The 21,874-nt window shown below is 35.0% G+C and overlaps 1 protein-coding gene across 1 annotated transcript; it reads right to left on the bottom strand.

Moving 5' to 3' along the window:
- Window positions 1-14,259: 14,259 nt before the first annotated feature.
- On the bottom strand, window positions 14,260-14,954 carry LOC107855815 (proteinase inhibitor PSI-1.2-like). Its single transcript, XM_016700812.2, has 2 exons — window positions 14,814-14,954; window positions 14,260-14,705 (listed from the first exon to the last, which is right to left on the bottom strand). The coding sequence occupies exons 1-2, from the start codon at window positions 14,857-14,859 to the stop codon at window positions 14,503-14,505; spliced, it is 249 nt and encodes an 82-aa protein (XP_016556298.1). The 5' UTR covers window positions 14,860-14,954; the 3' UTR covers window positions 14,260-14,502.
- Window positions 14,955-21,874: the final 6,920 nt, after the last annotated feature.

The raw sequence follows: 21,874 nt of genomic DNA, 5'->3' as shown, positions 1-21,874 counted from the left end.
TTGAAACACATGTCTCATCTGTCGCAATAGATGATTTATCTATTTAAACAGATAGATCTTATATTGGATTTATGATTGAGTTCTATCCATTATTGGAAAAACAGCACAATAGCAGTTATCCAGATGAAAATTTCAACTAAAAATCATAATTTGACTTACCAAAGTCTCCTATAAAGTAATGCCAAAATGGAAAGTGATGTATGAAATAAAATTTGACCTAAGAAATTGGTCACATAGCAACAGTAGCAGTAACAAGAACAACAACAACGACAATGGTCAACAAGAAGAAGATGAAGATGATAATGAAGTAGAGGATGATGATAATGAAGCAGAAAATGATGAATAAAGCAGCAGCAACAATGAACAACAAAAATCACTAAGAGAGAGAAAATAACAATGGATGAGAAGAGAGATAAAGACACCTTTTCCCCCTCCATTTCTCGTTATATTACGTAAACATTTGGATCAAAGTGTAAATTTAAAAACTTGTGGGTTATTCTCAAACTTACCTAACTTTTTAATCTATAATAAAATAATTGTCACCTCCACTCAATTATTAAGACTTGTGTAACCTGCACCTCATTTTAAAACTTTTTTGTCACCTATAGCTCTAAGCCCCACATTACTATCCCTCATTGATCATATTCATTATATGAAATAATTCTTAACCTATAAATATAGGTGTTTCTTCCTTTGTTGTGTGAAAAAGAAAAAAATGATAAGAGAAAAATATAGTAGTGACAGAGAGAGTTGAGATAAAGAAAATATTCTCTCCAACTATATTCACTATAAAAAGAGAGTAACTATATTAGCGAAAGAGAGAGTTGAGACAAAGAAAATATTCTAAGTCTGTAACCATATTTACTATAAAAAAAAGAATTTTATATGTTGAAGGAAGGTGTTCTTATGGTAGAACTTTGAACTCTTCAACTAATTTGGAATTGCTTGAATTACATCATTGATGAGTTTTTGTATCCTACAGGGGACTAGTCAAGAGATACATTGCTGGATTGGTGTAGATTATATTGTAGTCGGTTTTAATCTCCTAAAAGAAAGCGAGATATCCACACCTCAGCCAAAAAAAATTATTTTATTTTATTTATTTTTTAATTATTTTATAATTTCAACTGTAATTATTATAATTTATGATACATTATACCAACATAAAATATTATTCGTTAATGGTAATTGTCATGTGAGTGCAGCAAAACTCTTTTCCTTTTTTGACTGTTGTAGCAAGTACACCAAGCAAAAAAGGCAAGCTGGAGATGTCTGCTTCAGCTGTGATACTCTGACATCTTATACAAGAGAATTCATTAAAGTTACCTCAAGGCTCAATATTATTTAAAGAGGATGTGTCAATGTATGATGTGTGTGCCCATAAAAATCTAACAATAAGATTGATTTCCTTTAAAATTGTAAATTTGAAAATAAAGAAAATCATTTTTGCTCAAAAGCTTTTATATTTGGTTGATCTATACCATGAGAATTTATCGAGCATGGCAAAATCGAACATATATATGGTTGTTAAAGACCCAAAGGAGAATTCAAGAAAACAGCCAGACAATTGTAATCTTTGTTTGGCAGGAAAACGGTACAATTGAATTTGTTATGAGATCAGGACACACAAGTCTTGATTTAACTCGTTAAGTTCAGTTATTCGCATTTAAATATGTTTTTAAATATATAAAAAATCAGATAAAGACAATAAAGTAAGTAAAGAAATTTGTATGGAGCAACAGATATCTCCAAGTATATTTCACTCAACTTCCTTGAGCATCCTTTATTTGTTAGAATATATATTATTAACCATGTGTTTTGATACAGTAGTTATCATACAATTTTTTTTATTTAAATTTAATAAAGAATTTGTTAGTGTATTTTAATATTTTAATTATTTTAAAGTATATTATCTCAAATTGACAAAGTGTGATATTGATGTTTGCACTTCTTCAATGCACAATGCACGTTAGTGGAATATTATTAAGAGAAAAATTGTGTATTTACTTTGTGTAACTCTTATAACCACTAACACTTTATTTCACTCATTATTTTATGGCAGAATAATGTGACTTTAGTTCTTGTAACTTTCTACCATTAGTCTACCTTATTATCTCAAATCAATAAATATATGACATATATTTGCATATACACTTCGTCAATTATTGAATTTTTCACTTCGTTATGAGAAGTCAATATAATTTTGCGTAATTAAACACTCAGTACGGGTAAATTTTTCACCGATGGTATTGCCTTGTTGACTAGGCATATTATTATGGTCACTATGATGCTAAACTGAACATGCTCTATGATGCTAAAAATGGGTAAACAATAAAAAGAGTTATTGTAAATTAATTAACAAGTGAAGAAGTTGAAACTTTTAGAACTAATTGCTAATAAGCATCTCTTATTTAATTTGTTTCATATATAAATTACAGTGGAGATTCTCTTGGAAATTAGCAACATGAAAAAAGTGGAGGAGAAAATTTGTCCACAAATATGCTTTGATGCAGCAGCTTATATGATGTGTCCATCCTCAGGGACTCAACAACTTGCTCCTACATGCAACTGTTGCTTAGCTCCACAAGGATGCTCACTTTACTATGCTCTACTTGATCAACTTCAAACTACAACATGTATTTCCTCCAATAAAGATAAATATGTCTGCTATAGATCACACTTAAATATGTCTTATCTTTTTATCGATATGTTTGAAAATAATTTCTCTACCTTCGTGAGTAACAGGTAAGATTTGTTACACTTCTTTTTCCGCAGTTCATCTGTGGGACTACGTTGGGTACGGTGGTGATGGTGTCATATATATCATGTCTGTAACAGTATAGTTTGTGCTATATATGTTGTTTCAAGAAGCATACACATCCGTGCATTTTATCCTTTAAATATTACCCCAAAAGACATCTCAACAATTGATTATGTACTCATATGGTCCCAACTTTCTGGTGGGTTCAAGATCAAAGTATGAATGGAAAATGGAGGGAATCAAGTGGAGGAAAAAATAGAGATAACACTCAAAATGAAAAGTGTACTAAAAAATGAGAAAGTCTACTAAATTCTCCCACATTGGTGGAAGAAGAAAACTTTCAAGTGTTTATATTAAGAAACACTTACTCCACATGGTAAGTGAGGCAAGAACCAAAAGGTGTCGTGCCGTCGCTCGCTCGCTCGGCTTTGGTTTCAGAATTGTCAAATGATATGGTATGTGAGGCAAGAATCAAAAGTGCCTCGCGTCGTCGTCTCTCGCACGATTCGGCTTCGGATTTGGATTTAAATTTGTTAAATGATCGATGAGATTAATTTTTAGACAATTTATCTGAAAGATAGGGAAATTCCAGTTCGATAAAACCAAAGGAAAAACATAATAGTTTTGTTGCAGTTTTTGATCCTCCATTAACGTGCATACTTCTACATGCAGAAAAAATGGCTGCGGCTGCTTGAAGAGGCTCAACTCTTCTACTAAAATACACACTGTTTCGAGAAAAGGTATGGCTGTTTTGGATGGTTGTGGTTGTTCAGAAAAGACACACACTTTCTGATGAACATACATGACTGTTTAGAAAGGATACACCATTCTGGTAAACTATTGTCACCTTTCAGAAAGGACACCTAATGGCTATATAAACCTGTATTTGTCCACGGGTTTAGAGACAAAATTTTTCTGCAATAAAGCACTTTTTGTTTTCTGAAATATTCCGTGTGATCATCTAATCGTTGAGTAAGTTCGAAGAGAATCCGATCATTCGAGGTACCACTACAGTTGGATTGTTAGTCCATTTTATTCTGAGAGAAAAAATTCCGCGACCTTGGGTACTTGAGGGAAATTATTTCCTTAAGGTCATTTCGTGAAGTCGAAGGACTTGGACTTTTTTTGTTTCATCTAATTTTCTGAAAATACACTTCTTTGAAAGGTCTTTTTGATCTTGTGTTGAGGGTGTTACATAACTTCATAAGTGTTCTTGTTTTATACTTGAACTTGTGTTGAAGTTGTTGTGCTGAAATACAAATTTTGTGTACTCAAAAACAACAATCTTAAGAAAATAATTTTCGAAATCTGTATTGCTTGATTTCTAGAGATTAAAGCTTTAAGCTTTCTACTCCATTTGAACTTAACTAGTGGTTTGAAGAAATAAAATCTTCATCACAAGTTAAAGATCACTCGATTGACGATTGGAATTCATAAAAACTTTATCGCTAAACTAGAAATAAGGGGTGTTTAAAGTTGCTACAACTTTATAAGTAGTATTTCGATATACTAAATTTACTGTCTTGTTGTGACAAGAAAATAACTTCTGATAGTTAAGTGAATGATGCTGCAATAGTTGTGGCAGCAACTAATGTTGCCACAACAAGTCGTACGAGTGCTCCGTAGGCAATGGCACTAGTAGAGAAACCCAGAAAATTCACGGGTGTTGATTTCAAAAGGTGGCAACAGAAGATGTTCTTCAACCTTACAACTCTATGCCTTCAAATATTCACATCTGAAGAAACTCCAGAGGTGCTCGAGGGGACTTTGGACCAGGAGAAATTTGTCGTTACGGAGGCGTAGAAACACTCTGATTGCCTATGCAGGAACTACATTCTAAATGGCCTCCAAGATGAACTATACAATGTGTGTAGTGGAGTGAAGACGACAAAAGAGTTGTGAGGGTGCTAAAAAGAAAATCAAGACTGAGGATGATGGAACCAATAAGTTCTTCGTTGCAAGATTCCTTAAGTTTAAAATAATTGACAACAAGTCTGTTATATCTCAAATCCAGAACTGCAAGTTATCATCCACGATCTCCTCACGGAAGGTATGGGTTTGATGAATACCTTAGTTGAACATATTAAAAATGTTCTTAATGTTCGCATGAACTTAATTGTATGTATGGTTGTGAATGAGGCATTTCAAGTCGCGATAGTAATAGAAAATTTACCACCTATGTGGAAGGACTTCAAGAACTATTTGAAACATAAGTGAAAGAAGATGACAGTCAAAGATGTTATAGTGAGACTGTGCATTGAAGAAGACAACAAAGCTACGAAAAGAAGGTCGGAAGGAAATTCTGCAATAAGTGGAGCAAATATTATAAAAGACGACCACAACAACTCCAAAAAATAGAAGAAACTGGATAGGAAAGCAATCGACCCAAGAAGAAATTCAAGGAAAAATGCTTTAACTGTGGTAATATTGGCCACAAGTCAACGGATTGTCATGCCTCAAAGAAAGGGAAAAAGAAGGACCAAGCAAATATGGTTGAATCCAAGAAAGAAACAGATGATCTGTGTGTCATGCTATCTGAATACAACTTGGTGGAAAATACTCGAGAATGGTGGATGGATTCTGGTGCCACCTGCCACGTTTGTGCTAATAAGGAGTTATTTGCTATTTTTGCTCAGGCACAAGGAAAAGAGAAGATATATATGGCCAACTCCGCAACTGAAAAAGTTGAAGGAACAGGAAAAGTCTGCCTGAAAATAACATCAAGCAAAGTGTTGACTTTTAACAATATCCTGTATGTACCAGAGTTACAAAAGAACTTGACTTCTGTATCACTTCTTGACAAAAATGGATTCGAACGTGTATTTATTTCCAAAAAAATTGTACTTAGTAAAGGAGAAGTATACGTAAAAAAAAGGCTACCTCACAGATGGCCTATTCAAAATGAATGTAATGAATGTTGAAATCAATAAAAGTTCAGTTTCTTCTTACTTGCTGATACAAGCATGAGGAGCACAAGGATTACAAAATTTTATCAGAGGTCCAAGTTTCGGATTCGCAAGTGAATTAAAGACCTTTTGGAGCCTTTTACAAAGCTTTGTCCAAGTGAAGGAAGGAGGAGGATTTTATACACTCAAGAGGCACCTCAATTGAAGGACAAGATGGAGAGAAAGATACGGGTATCATGGGCTTGAGACCATTACCTAGAAGCCAAGCTCGGGAACTACAAAGACTATGAGGTGTGTTTATGAAAATGAACGCGTTTGAGATTGTTGTGAACTCGCCCAAGGGAGTGTACACCTTGACATGTGAGGGCTGGCCTTAGGTGCTCAAAAATACACCCAAGGCTGCCCCAAATACACTCCACACCTGCCACCCTCATTTAGGGCAAAGGAGTCCTTTTACAATACCTTTTGTAATAGACTATTTAAACATTTTCCTTAGTTTTGTTCCTTAATTACCTTTTTTTGAAATCAAGATTGTAACATTGAAACACCATCCTCTCAAGAGAGAGTATACAACCACATTGGCATCACAAGAAATGGTTTCTTCTTGTGTTGTGTGTATCAGCTAGAAACGTGAGTGCTTGAGTGAACCGAGTTCCTCTTATGTTTGCGTAAGAACTTGGTGCTTGTTAACATATTTTGTAGAGGTTTTAGAGTTTGATACACTCTTTAGTTGCTACATTACAAGTTCTCTTGGTGTCAAGTTACCTATCCTTTTATTGTTTTAAGTTTGTGTTTGCTTCTTGTATCGTATTGTTGTCTTGTTATTGCGGGTTTAGGCTTGTTGTTGTAGACTGTTTGCGGACTGTTTTAGTGTTGTAGATACCATGTGGTATTACTTGCTTAGCCTTATGATTTGTGGCATGAACGGTTAGGACATGTCAATTACAAAACATTGCAAAAGCTGATTAACTTAAAAGTTTTTCCAAACTTTGAGTACAATAAATCAAAATGTCAAACGTGTGTGGAATCAAAGAATGCTAAGCATCCGTTATAAATCCGTTGAAAGAAATTCCAATCCCTTAGACTTAATCCACACTAGAATTTGTGATATGAAGTCAACACCATCTCAAGATGGGAAAAAGTATTTTATAATTTTTATTGACGATTTCACTAGATACTGCTATGTTTACTAGCTGAATAGTAAGGATTAAGCAATAGATACATTTAGGCATATAAAACAGAAGTTAAAAATCCATTAGAGAAAAAGATCAAAATGATAAGAAGTGATAGATGTGGAGAATATGAATCTCTCTTTGTGAAAATATGTGTAGAGAATGGAATTTTCCATCAAACTACAACCCTGTATTCACCTCAAATTAATGGAATTGTGGAAAGAAAAAACCAAACCTTGAAGAAAATGATGAATGCCTTACTAATAAGTTCAGGTTTACTATAAAACTTGCGGGGGGAGTCTATCCGTACAGCTAACCGAATACTCAATAGAGTGACCCATAGTAAGATACAATCAATTCCATACGTGATACAAGAATGATAAGGAACACATGAAGAATACCCAAAATAGTCCACTAATCAAAGGGATTCTTGGACCGATTGGAGACCACACTCGGATTCAACAATGACAACAACAATAACGAGATGAAGGGTGTGTTTTAACACCAAAATAGTAATCCAAACTATGATTATCAACAATAATATGAAGACAAGATGAACAACAACAATGTTATAACAAGAACAACAAGTTACGAATTACAAGAACTAGAACAAACACTAACAAGAGTTACAATAAAAGAAAAGAGATAGATAGATAGACTACACAAAGGTATAATCTTAAGAACCCAAGAGCCTATTCCACTCTTGGACCCTTGACACCACACATAATGATTCACCTATCTCTTACGTGACAGAAGATCAGATTCTACCTCTCTAGCATCTACGTTTCTAAGTAAAATACAATCACTAGTGATTCCATACTAGATCTTGCCCTAGTTTGGCCAAGCCTCCTAAAGGAGAGAGGACTTGTCTTTCTAAGTGTTTACAACTTCCATATTCAAAAAAAAAACTAAGTCTAAAAGCCCTACAATATTCCTTTTATAGTATTACAAAATATAAGTTAAAATGACCAAAAGGCCCTTCAAAGAGTGGGCGCCCATCAAATGTAAGTTATGGACTGATTTTGGTGTATTTTGGGCCTCTCTTACACTTCAATTGCACATACCAAGGATCGGGTCCAACTCGCACTCTTATAAGTCCATATCCGTGATTATTTTCATATCACCTTCTCTATCTTGAGAAGAATTTATCCACAAATTCACGACTTCACCTCATTCAATTGGTCACTTCGAAGGAAACCTACTCAAAACAGTCCGCAAAAAAGTCACAAAAATAAGTCAAAAATAGTCCACAAAAACATAAACAATTTGAGGGTTCAATAACAACAAGTATCGACCAACATCTTTATTTTGAACCGGCTTTCTCTCCATCTTGAGCCTTGTCTTCATCCTCATCTGAAACACATAGTCAATGGAAAAGGAAACACTAAACACATCTCACCTCTTTTCTTAGTGGCGGTTTTCTTGTGGTTTCCTACGTCTTCACCTCAACTTCTCTTCAATCATATACGCATCATTGTAGACTCCATGTCCCTCATGTTCCTTTCTACCACACTTCTCTATATGTACATATAGGTTTAGGTGAAGTGGAGTTTTGGATGGAAGGATTGATTTGGTAATGTGGAGCTTCAGTGTGGAGCTTAGATGGGAGGAGATTGGCTTCCAAGTCCTTCTTATTGGAATTGATCGAATTGTGGGAGAAGTGACCTACTTAAGTCTCGGGTTGGAGGACCTTTGGTGGCTTGGCTTATGTCTATGTCATTTGGTGGTGGTCTTGGAGAATTGATTGTTTGAGGTAAAGTTTCGGAAGTAGAAACATGAGAATTCCTTTGACTCTCCACTCGATATACCCTCTCAAGTATAGTAGACGTATTCGAGCCCAATTTTTCAAGACCCGCATTCGCCTTAGCTATTTCTCAGGTAATAGCATTAAGGTGGGCCAAAATGGTATCCATTATGGCCAAGGAGATACCTACAACATAGAAAACACGTTATTTGTACAGAATATCCTCACTCTTTTTTTTATTACGTGTCACTCGGATCCCTCACTCTCAATCTCACTAGTGTTGTAAGCTTGCTTGTACTCCGAAAGGTGTTGAGAGGTGAATCCAACGTTTAATAGGACTCCAAAGAGTAAGGAAAACACATAAGGACGTATTATAATGACTCAAAATAATTAAGACACACAAAGGAAGGTTAACACGAAGAACGTCTTCAAAACTAACTTACAATCTAGTACTAGCTTGTAAGTTAGATTTGGAATCAACAAATGAAACTAAAGACACAAAATGAGTCTAAAAAATCAAAATTAAGCTTAAAATTTTTCAGTGAATAGTAATTGGTGATGTGGCAGTCCGTGATTGGCCTCGGTCCTCAATAATTTTATTTTCCAAATTTGGAAGTCTTGATCACTTTACAATTTGAAATGGTGAACTTTAGTTAATGGAGGGAAGACTACAAGTCTTGGAACTCTTTTCAATTTTCAAACACAAGTCTTGACTTGACTAATACTATTCCCATAAAACAAGGTCCTTGAAATATGGAAAAGTTGTTGAAAAAGTTGTTGTCAAGTCAAAGATTGATGTGATCAAGTTCTCTCACCAACAAGTCTTGTAGCTTTAGATTTCACCTTCTTAGATCTATTAGGCACCTTTATATGGGTCAAGATAAGAAAATGGATGAAGAACAACAAGAACACAACAAAAATCTTTAAGAACTACCACAACATCCACACATTCAAGAACAACCCGTCCCAATAAATCACCAATAAACGGCCAAGTCCCCTTTGTGTTGTGTTTCAATTTTAGCAAAAGAGGAAGGTTGTGATGAACAACAAGAATACTACAACAACCTTTCAATAAAAACAACAATATCAACCAACGTCCAGCCAAATCCACAACAACAAGAACAACACCGAACGGCCATAACAATGTTCATAACAACAACTTTTAACAAGTTCAAGCTCAAGTTTAGATCTAGACTCAAAGTGATAGTGAACAAGAAAAAAAAACAACACTTAGAACAACCAAAAAAAAATACACCAAGATCTAGACTTATAAACAATATCAGCCAAGATGAACAAAAAGAACAACAACTTTCTTGGCCAAGACAACAACAGGATCCAAATTCGGCCAAGAACACAAGAGAACTTTCTTTTTTTTTTTAAAAAAAACTTTAAAGCTCAAGATTGATCTTGTTAGAACAAAATCAAAGATGACATTGATACCAAATGATACAAGAATAAAAAGGAAGACACTAAACATACTCTAAAAACTGTCCACTGGTTCAAGAACTGAGGAGCCTTTTGAAGACCACTCTTGGATTCATTAATAACAACAAGAAAGAGAAGATAACAAGGTGTTATTGACACCCAAAAAACAAACCAAACTAATATTAACAACACAATATGAATACAAGATGAACAACAACAACAAGTTATGAATTACAAGAACTAGAACAAACACTAACAAGAGTTACAATAAAAGAAAAATGATAGATAGATAGACTACACAAAGGTATAATCTTAAGAACCCAAGAGCCTATTCCACTCTTGGATCCTTAACACCACACACAATGATTCACCTATCTCTTACGTGACACAAGATCAGATTCCATCTCTCTATCATCTATGTTTTCAAGCAAAATACAGTCACTAGTGATTCCATACTAGATCTTGCCCTAATTTTGGACAAACCTCCAAAAGGAGAGAGGAATTGTCTTTCTAAGTGTTTAAAACCACCATATTCTACAAAAAACTAATTCTAAAAGCCCTAAAATTTTCCTTTTATAGCTATTACAAGATATAAGTTAAAATGACAAGAAGGCCCTTCAAAGAGTGGGAGCCCATCAAGTATAAGTTATGGACTAATTTTGGTGCATTTTAGGCCTCTCTTACATTGCAATTGTACACACTAAGGCTTGGGTCCAACTCGCACTCTCATAAGTGCATATCCATAATTATTCTCATATATTTATGAAAATAGAAAGGAAGGAAACCCAACTTGAAATACTTCAAAGTGTGAGGGTGTCTAGCGAAGGTCCAAGTTTCTATGCCTAAAAGAGTAAGGATGATGGTTTTTGGTTCATAAATACAAACATTCGGATATTAATGAAAATATGATAGTTGAATCAGATAATGCTAAGTTCTTTGAACATATTTATCCGTGTAAAACTAGAAATGAACAGTCCAGTACAGGATTTAAATAACCTAGAGATGAACCTAGTGAGGATGTACATAATGATAAGAATCCAAAACGTAGCATATGTCAAAGAACATCAACTTCGTTTGGCTCGAATATTGTAACATTTCTCTTATAAAATGAGACTCAGACGTTTAAAGTAGTGATGTCGTCGTCAAACTCATCCTTTTGGAAAGAGGCAATCAATAGTGAGATTGATTCAATCTTAAGCAACCATACATGGGACCTGGTTGATCTTACTCTAGGAAATAAATCTTTAGGTTCTAAATGGATCTTCAAAAGGAAAATAAAAGTGGATGGTACTATAGACAAATACAAGGCAAGACTTGTAGTAAAAGGCTTTAAACAAAAGGAAAGCCTTGATTACTTTGATACATACTCACATGTAATAAGGATAACGTCAATTCGGATGTTAGTTGCCTTGGCATCGGTATATGGTCTTGAAATCCATCAAATGGATGTGAAAACAACATACCTAAATGGAGGAGGAAAAAATTTTCATAGAAGAGCCTGAGGGTTTTATGGTTCCAGGAAAAAAAAATAGGGTGTGTAAACTTATTAAGTCACTTTATGGACTAAAACAAACACCTAAGCAGTGGCATGCAAAGTTTGACCAAACCATGTTGCCAAATGGGTTCAAGTTAAATGAATGTGTTAAATGTGTTTACATTAAAGACACTCCAAATCATCAAATCATTGTTTGTTTGTATGTGGACGATATGTTGATCATTAGCAGAGATATTTCTAAAATAAATGCTATGAAATAAATGCTAGAGAGAAAGTTTGATATGAAAGACCTTGGAGTTACGGATATGATATTAGGAATAAGAATCCATAGAAATCCACAAGGACTGGCATTGCCACAGTCTCATTATATAGAAAAGGTACTTGACAAATTTAATTATTTGGAATTTGGTATTGCCAAGACTCCATTGAACGTGAGCTTCGAACTTCAAAAGAATGAGGATGAAAGTGACTCATAGTTGAAATATGAAAGAGTATTGGGATGCTTAATGTATATCATGAATTGTGCACGACTAAATATAACATGCGCTATTAGTAAGTTGAGTCGGTACACGAGTAATCCCAATAAAACTTATTCGATAGCAATGAAAAGAGTTTTGGGGTATCTTAAATACACTCAAAACTATGCTTGCATTATAATAAATATCCCGTGGTACTTGGAAGTATATAGTGATGTAAATTGGATCACCGGATCTAATGAAGTAAAATCCACGAGTGGATATGTATTTACTATAGGTGGAGGAGCAGTCTTTTTAAAATCATCCTAACAGACATGTATTGCTCGCTCTACAATGGAATCAGAATTTATCGCATTAGATAAAGTCGGTGATGAAGCAGAATGACTCCAAAATTTCTTAGAAGATATCCTTATTGGCCTAAACCATTGGCACCATTATGTATACCCTGTGATAGTCAAGCTGTAATAGGTAGGACAGGGAGCATGATGTACACGATAAATCTTTTCACATAATACCATTAGAGAACTTCTCTCTAGTGGAATTATCACTGTTGACTATGTGAAGTCAAAGGATAATGTGTCAGATCTACTTACAAAAGGCCTATCTAGGGAAGGAGTTGAGAGGACATCCAAGGGAATGAGTTTATGACCTAGGACAAGTCAACATGGCAGTAACTCTAACCAGCAGACTAGAGATCCTAAGATCTAGGTTCAAGGAGATCAAACAAAGTTGTGTCTGATAGGTTCAACATTGTCAATATATCTAACTCATTCTCATGATGTAGACAATGTTTAGTAAACAAAGATAAGACTTATGGAGTGAAATCTTTTAATGATTCTCTAAATTTGACAGATTTGAAAAAATAGTTTAATCTATAGGATTAAACTTTTAGAAATCACCTATGTAAGGGCAAAGTGAAAGCCGCTTCAAGGAGAATATTAGTAAAGGCCTATTCTCTAAGCTGTCATGAGACCGAGACATGTTCATGGATAAAACGAACAAAATCGTGAGAACCATAAATGGTAAAAGGATGGTTGTGTGACATGTGTTGTATAGGTGTACATTAAAGCTCGACGGTTCAAAGATATCAAATCTAGCGATTGACTGAGTGCATTCAATGCATGTTCACTACGGAAAGTTCAAAGGAAAACCCACTTATCCTGATGCAATCAGTCTTTGTTTGATGATAATATACTTGTCTGTAAATTTTATGTAAAAGTAGCCCTTCCCCATTCATGTGGGGGATTGTTGGGTTCAAGATCAAAGTGTGAATGGAAAATGGAGGGAACCAAGTGGAGAAAAAAAAATTGAGATAGCACTCAAAATAGAAAGTGTACTAAAAAATGGGAAAGTCTATTAAATTCTCCTACATTGGTGGAAGAAGGACACTTTCATATTAATAAACACTTGCTCCACATGGTAAGTGAGGCAAGAACCAAAAGGTGCCTTGCACCGTCGTCGTTGCTCGCTCAGCTTTGAATAGATCGATGAGATTAATTTTTTAGACAAAAATCAAAGAAAAAATGCAATAATTTTTTATCCTCCATTAACGTGAATGATTTTGCATGCAGAAATGATGGTTGCATCTGCTTGAAGCGACACAACTCTTCTACTAAAAGACACACTATTTCGAGAAAAGGTATGACTGTTTTGGATGGTTGTAGTGTGTTCGGAAAAGACATACTTTCTGATGAACATACATGATTGTTCAGAAAAGATTCACCTTTCTGGTGAACCATTGCCACCTTTCGGAAAGGGCACCTAATGGCTATATAAATCTGCATTTGTCCACAGGTTTAGAGACGGAATTTTTCTGCAATAAAACACTTCTTGTTTTCTGAAATACTCTATGTGATCATCTAATCGTTGAGTGAGTTCGAAGAGAATCTGATGGTTTGAGGTACCTCTATAGTCAGATTGTTAGGCCATTTTAACCTGGGAGGAAAAATTCCGCAACCTCGGGTACTTGAGGAAAATTATTTTCTTAAGGACACTTCGTGAAGTCGAAGGACTTGGCCTTTTTCTGTTTCATCTAATTTTCTGAAAAAACACACTTCTTTGAAAGGTCTTTTTGATCTTGTGTTGAGGGTGTTACATAACTTCATAAGTGTTTTTGTTTTATACTTGAACTTGTGTTGAAGTTGTTGTGCTGAAATACAGATTTTGTGTACCCGAAAACAACACTTTCATCTCACATTCTAATGTGAAATTCACCACATCATGAACGGCGTACATATCACTTACTATAATGCTACAAAATTAAGTATCGAGGAGAATTAATGAACTGAATTTTGAAATGTACCAACTTAATGAAAAAAACAGTTTTCATACATAATACAAGATGACTAATAGTCATCATGCCTTGCAATGCTTAATTAAACAAGCTAGCTAGGAATGGCAACTACCACACTTATTACATAAGACACATGCAGTAGGAGCATATATGTACAGGCTCAACCTTATTGCACGAATATTTAAACAGTGACCATTCTAGCTAATAGTAGTACATTATACTGACAAATCCTAAGACCGGCCAGAACATTTTACAGATCCATCACTACGGAAAAGTTTGCAACTTTTCTGTGCTGAGCAACAGTTGGTACATACATTTCTAGTTATCGTCTCTCCACCTGATGGGCAAACCATGTAATCTACTTCTGTATCACAATTCCTTGAACAACCCTTGTCAGCTGCTGATTCCACTGTACTTCCTAGTAAAAGTATTCCTACAATCAAACACAATCATGTTAATTAATTCTTAAATAAACAATTCACTCTGCGTAGATCGACTGAATTTGACATGAAAGGTATGGAATTAATAAGATTTAATTTACCGGATAAAAGGAAGAGAGCAAGGAAGACAACTCGATGAGTAGCCATAAATTGCCTAGACAGAATTGTCCTATTTAGTTCTTCTTTTTGAATATAATTGGAATTTGATTAATTCTATATGTTGGTATTTATAGCGAGCAGGTGTTACTAAAAACAACGCAAGAAATATGAAAAGAAAAATAAAAGTAATAAGAAGAGACCTTGATGCTTCTTTCATTCTCTAACTTTAGATAATGTTGATAGCTGTATTGATAGTATTAGATCGTCATAGCTTCCTACGTAGTCTGTCACAATTTATGAATCGTATTTTTACTTTAGCATGTTACACATATATGTTAGATACTTTTTATATGTAAAATCCCACTTTATCATTAATAAAATGATTATAGCCATATAAATATTTATGAGTTTTTCAATCATAAATTTTTTTTTTTTTTTTAAAAAATGATACTTAAACACGCCAGATAAATTTGTAAGACGGAGAGACTATACACGGTGGCTTTGTTTGAACCAAACAATCCATATTTGGTAGTAGTATTATTTGAGATAGATGAGTCATTAGCATATACTTAAACTTTATGACAAGTATTCAGATAATTATGGAATGTAGAAGCAAAATGACAGGGAACGTAGCTTTTTAGTCCTTTCTACTTCTGTCTTTATTGCTCTTTTTGTGCTTATCTTTTAGTTTTAGCATTCGATTGAACACCCTCGCATATGACATATTATTTTTTGTCTTCATTGAAAATGTTGATAGATCTTGCATATATCTGTAGCTGTAACACCCCGCATCGTCCATGTGTTAGCTCGTAGTAATATGCTCTTAGAGTTAAATGACTAGAATAGTGTCAAAGAGACTTTGTGTCATTTTTTTGACTTCCAAAGTGAGTAAAGTTTGAACCATATAAAATTTTCCTAATTTCGACTTTTTATCATGTGGGAAATTGAATGAGCGTTCTGTCGATATAAGATTCGCCCAAATTCGATACCCGGACAAGAAGTTATGGCTAATTTAATTCCTAATCGTAAAACACCATCATTTTGGTGCTTGGCGCATTGCGGAGGGGGTTGATACAAGCATGAGGTGCACAAAATTGTATAAGGCATTGTCAAAGGTTCAAACTTCGGATCTGGCAAGTGTTTGGAGCATTTTAAGGCCTTGTCAAGTGGAAGGAGGAGAAGGGAACCATTACACTTGAGAGGCGCCTCACTTGAAGGACAAAATGGACTTTGCACACTATGATTTGACACTCAAGAGGCACCCCATTTTAGGGCTATTATTGTCTTTTAAGACTCCCTTTTTACACTCCAAAGGAGCACCCTTCATTAAGGGTATTTTTTTTCAATGTTTGTAATAAGTATAAATAGGCACCTTAGCTCTTATTTTTCCTTAGTTTTGACATAATGAATTGAGTTAATTTTCAGATTGTAATATTAGTGTTAGCTTGTAGTATTCTCCTTCTCCTTAAGAGAGAGAAACCGAATTAGGGTTAGCACAATTGATGGATTTCACTTGTGTTGACAAATTGGCAAGAAAGGTGGGTTTTGAGGAGTGTGAATTCCCTTGGTCCACCTAAGAGGAAGGTTTGATCTTCTATTGGTGAGGTGTTATTGATTATTTGATACACCATCTTTTGTTAATCACTTGGTAGAAGTAAGGATCTTTCTATCTATCTTTACGTTTATGCAATCTTCTTCTTCATCCCCTTTCTTTTGTGTTGTTTTTGCTTGCTGATTTTTGCATCTTGTGTGTTCATTTCATGAATTCCTAGTCTTTTCTTGTATCATTTGGTATCAAAGCCATGTATTAGAGTTGTTCCCACAACTCTAAGGCTTGGATCTAAGAAAATCTTTACAAAAAAAGAGTTTAGAGTCAAAAAATTCATAAAAAGAGTCAAAAATCTGAAAAACTAAAAAAAAATTGTATGTTGTCTTGTTGTTTGGTAGTAGATCCAAATTTCACAACTTAGATATACTAATTTTTAGTTTGTTTTGATATTTTCTAGTGTTAGATTCTTGTTCTCTAGCACTTAAAGGGTCTAGATCTAAGTTTAGAACAAGATTTGGTTGTTTTTGAGCTAGATCCACCATTGTTGTGGCTTATTTGAAGCTTTTGAGGAGGGGTTTCATTTTTGATCAAATTGTGTGTGGTGTTTTGTGATGGTTTTGTGTTGGTTGTTCTTGGTTTGTCAAAGGGAACCTAGATCTAAAAGAAAAATTGACGTTAGGGTTCATTTGCCTAGTGGTCAAACCTTGGTCAACTCTTGAATATTAATCTTGTTCATCCACCATCTTCAAATCTTGTTGAAGAAGAATATTCAAGTAGCTTGTTTGATCCAAAAAGGGAGAAGAAAGAGAGTGTACTAAGTGTTTGTACAAGAATATTCCCTAGCATATTCTAAGTCTTGCAAAAAGGAAGAGGGGACAAGGAGACAAACAAGTACAATTGAAAGTACACTTGAGGGGACCAATCCGTTTTGAATTCATTTGAAGCTCCACAAAAGGGTCCAAACCTTCATTTTCCCCCCTAAAACCGAAATTCTTCTTCCCTAATGGAGTGTTTGGCCGAAACAAGAGATTTGGAATTGAAAATTTTGAAAAGTGACGTCCAACCACAAGTTGAAACGTCATCACTTTATGAACAACCAAATTGAGTTCTAAATTAGATTTTTAAGTTTCTATTTGTTGTTTCTAGTTGCTTTTGTGTTGATTCTATCACTAATTAGCAAACTAGTAAGTGCCTACTAGGTTGATAATTAGTCTTGAGTCCGTTTTGTTCGTGTCTTCGCTTTTTGTGTGCTTTTCTTATTTTTAAGTCATAGTAGTTTGTTGGTTTAAGTCCGTGCATCATTTTATTTGAGTCTTATCAAACAAAAATTAATTCCGTACCAAGGCATATTCACCACTCAATTCACTTACCAAGTATTGCCAAGTATTCAACACTTGTGAGACCAAGTGTGAGGTGAGATCTGAATGTGAGTATGTGAGGTTGTTTGAACTAACTTATTTATTTGTTTTGTAGGTTTTTGACTTTGCTATTTTTTTTGATCTTTTTAGGTACCTTGACAATGGAAGGAACAACATCATCCACTCTGGATAGTTATAGTATTTATACTACCTTGGATCCTTTTGAAAATTTCCATCGGCACCTTGAAAGTCTACGCCAATTGATGATTGAAGCATGCCATCTAAGCCGAATCACCACTAACCAAGATACTAGCATTTTTCCTTGTATCAATTCTCCTTGTGTGCAGGTTCAAGATAATATACTTCCATCGGAGGATTCAAGGAGAGTTCCTCAAGAACACATGGTTGTTGATCAAATGGAGCTCTTGGCTAAGAATTCCAACTTTGGAAAAATGACAGAGATGATGCAAGGAAGAATTCTTGACAAACTCTCTTGTAATGAGATCTTCCTAAAGGAACAAATGGGCTGCCATAATCCAAACCTAGGTGAAGGCCATACCTCATATGAACTAAAAGGTAACAATGCTATCTCCAACACTCTTATAAACTTAGAATGTCGTGATGTGGCTAGTAGTAGCCAAATAGATGTAGTTGATGGTTTTCTTGGAGGAGAATCGCATGAGTCTTCCCTTTGTGATACTCTTAGTATTGTTAGATTGCATGAAGACCAAATTCTTGATGTAAGTTTGCAAGAACTAGTTGATCCTAAAGATGACAAAATTGATTCTTTTCGTAAGAATGATTTGTGTCCATCTAGTGCTAGCACTCATGACTTGAATAAGGTTCCATTACTAAGTGACAAGAGTATTCATACACTAGTTGACCCTTGTGAAAACCGAGGTGAGTCTACATTAGTATGTGAGTTGCCAACAACTAGTGAGGATGTGAATGATGATCAATTTACTCACGAATGTAGCCCACTACTTGAGTTTATGTATGATGTACTTGATGAGCCTCAAGTTAGTGTTAATGTATATAATGTTGATCTTGATAATGAATATGGTCTCTTGAACATCTTATGTGGTGAGAACCTTGCTATTAATTATGTTCTTGGTGATCATGTGTATGGATAGATTACGGATGATGAGGTGTATGTTGTTAAGGGAAGCCTACTAAGCCGTAGGTCCTTATCCTTGTGTGCTAACAAATGCTTTGGGTGACTGTTATACCCTAGTAGATGGAATGAGTAGCTTCGGTTTAGTCCCTTGGCCATTTCACACATTTGATCCCGGTGTACTAGTGGGGAGGAAAAGAGATTGTTTCAGCTTGTGCTTATTTTCCTTTGATGTTTTTCTTATACCTATCCTTTGTAATGCTCATACTAGATGTTTCATGGTTAGAACAAAGGATTGCTGGTTGTATTTTAAAAGTGTACCCCCCGGCATGATGTCTTCACAGTTGATTCCTTTCTATACTACCTCATTAGCTATGATGATAAGCATGTTAATTCTGAATTTGTATTGTGTAGAGATAGGAAGTTTGGTGGCTGGTTTTCTTGTTTGAATGATAGTGATGTGTGGGTGAGGTGGACCTTAGGATCAATAGTGGAACCATATTTGATGAGGTCCTGTGTAGAGGTAATAAAACAAATGTATCTTATGGTTCCTAAGCCAAAGGTAGTCTTACCTTTTGGGTATAGTAAAGCCGGTAAGACCATTGTAGTTTCCTTATCTCTTGATATTTTCCAAAACCACCTCCTTTATTCCATTCATGCTAAGCTTCTCATTTCACACACAAAGGACCCGTGGTTGTATTTCAAATATGAACAACCTTGGAGTGTTGAAGTATGTTATGATTTTGGGTTACACTTTCCTCTCTTTGATGCATATCTTAGTCATGTCCTTTGTGTTGCTTATAGTAAGTGTTTCATGATTATTACAAAGGATTGTTGGCTGTATTCTAAGAGTGTGCCCCCTTGGCGTGTTCGTATAATTTAGCACTAATGCTAACCCTCATACCAAGAGGATTGTGTGCTTGTTTTTCTTCTCTCTTTGATTTTGTAGGATCTGAATTTGAGGACAAATTCCCTTCAAGATGGAGAGGATGATACAAGCATGAGGTGCACAAAATTGTAAAAGGCATTGTCAAAGGTTCAAACTTTGAAATTGGCAAGTGTTTGGAGCATTTTAAGGCCTTGTCAAGTGGAAGGAGGAGAAGGGAACCATTCAACTCGAGAGGCGCCTCACTTGAAGGACAAAATGGACTTTGCACACTATGATTTGACACTCAAGAGGCGCCCCATTTTAGGGCTATTGTTGTATTTTAAGACTCCTTTTTTACACTCTAAAGGAGCACCCTTCATTAAGGGTATTTTTGTCCTTGTTTGTAATAAGTATAAATAGGCATCTTAGCTCTTATTTTTCCTTAGTTTTGACATAATGATATGAGTGAATTTTCAGATTGTAATATTAGTGTTAGCTTGTAGTATTCTCCTTCTCCTTAAGAGAGAGAAACCGAATTAGGGTTAACACAATTGATGAATTTCACTTATGTTGACAAATTGTCAAGAAAGGTGGGTTTTGAGGAGTGTGAATTCCCTTGGTCCACCTAAGATGAAGGTTTGAGCTTCTATTGGTGAAGTGTAATTGATGATTTGATACACAATCTTTTGTTAAACACTGGGTAGAAGTAAGGGTTTTTCTATCTATCTTTACGTTTATGCATTCTTCTTCTTCATCCCCTTTCTTTTGTGTTGTTTTTGCTTGCTGATTTTTGCATCTTGTGTGTTCATTTTGTGAATTCCTAGTCTTCTCTTGTATGAGGGGTCTATTTAGCAATTGTCAAATTTCAGTAGCCTAGCGTGATTGTGGCGTGTTGTGCTGAAGTTTCAGGTCCCAACCAGTGGGACAACGCGATGGCTCCGCGTAGCGGTGAACCTAAGAATCCCATTCATCAATTTCTAGTGAGCCACCGCGATTGTGGTGTATCGCGGTGGCCCATAAAATCGGGCTCCCAGTTATATTTTTTTATTCCATCTCATTAAGGGTAAATTAGGTATTTTCTACCCTTTTATTAGCTTAAACACGGGATTATAATCCCAAGTGACCACATTATTCATATTTTCTTCAAAAATTCACAAGAACACTCTCTAGGGTTTCAAACTGAAAACCCAAATAACTCAAGATTCAACCGTGAGTTTTCGAAACTAATTGAAGATCTGGAATCCCCAAACCGCAGGCTTTAAGAATCATTCATTAAATTCCTAAATTGAGGTACGTGGGGTTTATCCTAAAAACTACACGGGATTAAAATCATTAGAGCATGATTTTTAAGATTTTATGCATGAATTAAAAGGGGTTTTGGGATCTATGTTGTAAATTACGTACTCCGAATATTTTAATGTTACTATTGTTTTGACCTTGTGGTACTATCCCCCAAATTGATTTACATGTATACTTATATGTATGGGATTTGAGATTTAAGATTGTTTGAGAGCATAAATTATGAACCCCCTCTCTTGTATTGGATTAAAGCTTATGGTTTTGTTGGAAAGAGTTGAAATGCATGTTTTATGATTTGAAAGATGTTTTCTCAATGTCCTTGTACTTGAATATGATTTTAAATTATTGAGAGGGTGTTTCTTCATATAACTATGTGATGTTAAAGAGAAAGAATTGCATGAGATTGAGACTTTTAACATGACCACGTTTATTTACTGAATCCTTGATAAAGAGAATTAACTGCATGGTTTTACATGAGTTTCTTGAAAGAATTATTGATATGGTGGTCCTGAACTTCATGATTTGAAAATAGAGATATAAATTTTTATAAATGACTTAGAGAATGTGACTTGCAAGTCAATAGTATGATGATACCATATATGTGTATATGCCATGATTGAGTTAAAGATTTCAGAGTATATTTTCAGAGCATACATGTTTAAAGAATTAAAAATAGGCATAAAGAGGGTTAGGTGGTTACTCGAATAAGGCATGAGTTCAAGTAACTCTTAGCCTAAAACCGTGTTTGCCGATACAGGTAAATTATTATTGTATGCTGGCGAAGGCCGTGTGGCGTAGTAGATTCAGACACTCCGACCGTTGCGGTATACTTGGGTTGGGGGCTTGGCTGCCGAGTTAATGGAAGATCCCATATA

Source organism: Capsicum annuum, chromosome 6 (assembly GCF_002878395.1).
Source record: "Capsicum annuum cultivar UCD-10X-F1 chromosome 6, UCD10Xv1.1, whole genome shotgun sequence".
In the NCBI taxonomy this organism is placed as follows: domain Eukaryota; kingdom Viridiplantae; phylum Streptophyta; class Magnoliopsida; order Solanales; family Solanaceae; genus Capsicum; species Capsicum annuum.
This window is presented reverse-complemented; position numbering and strand designations above follow the sequence as displayed.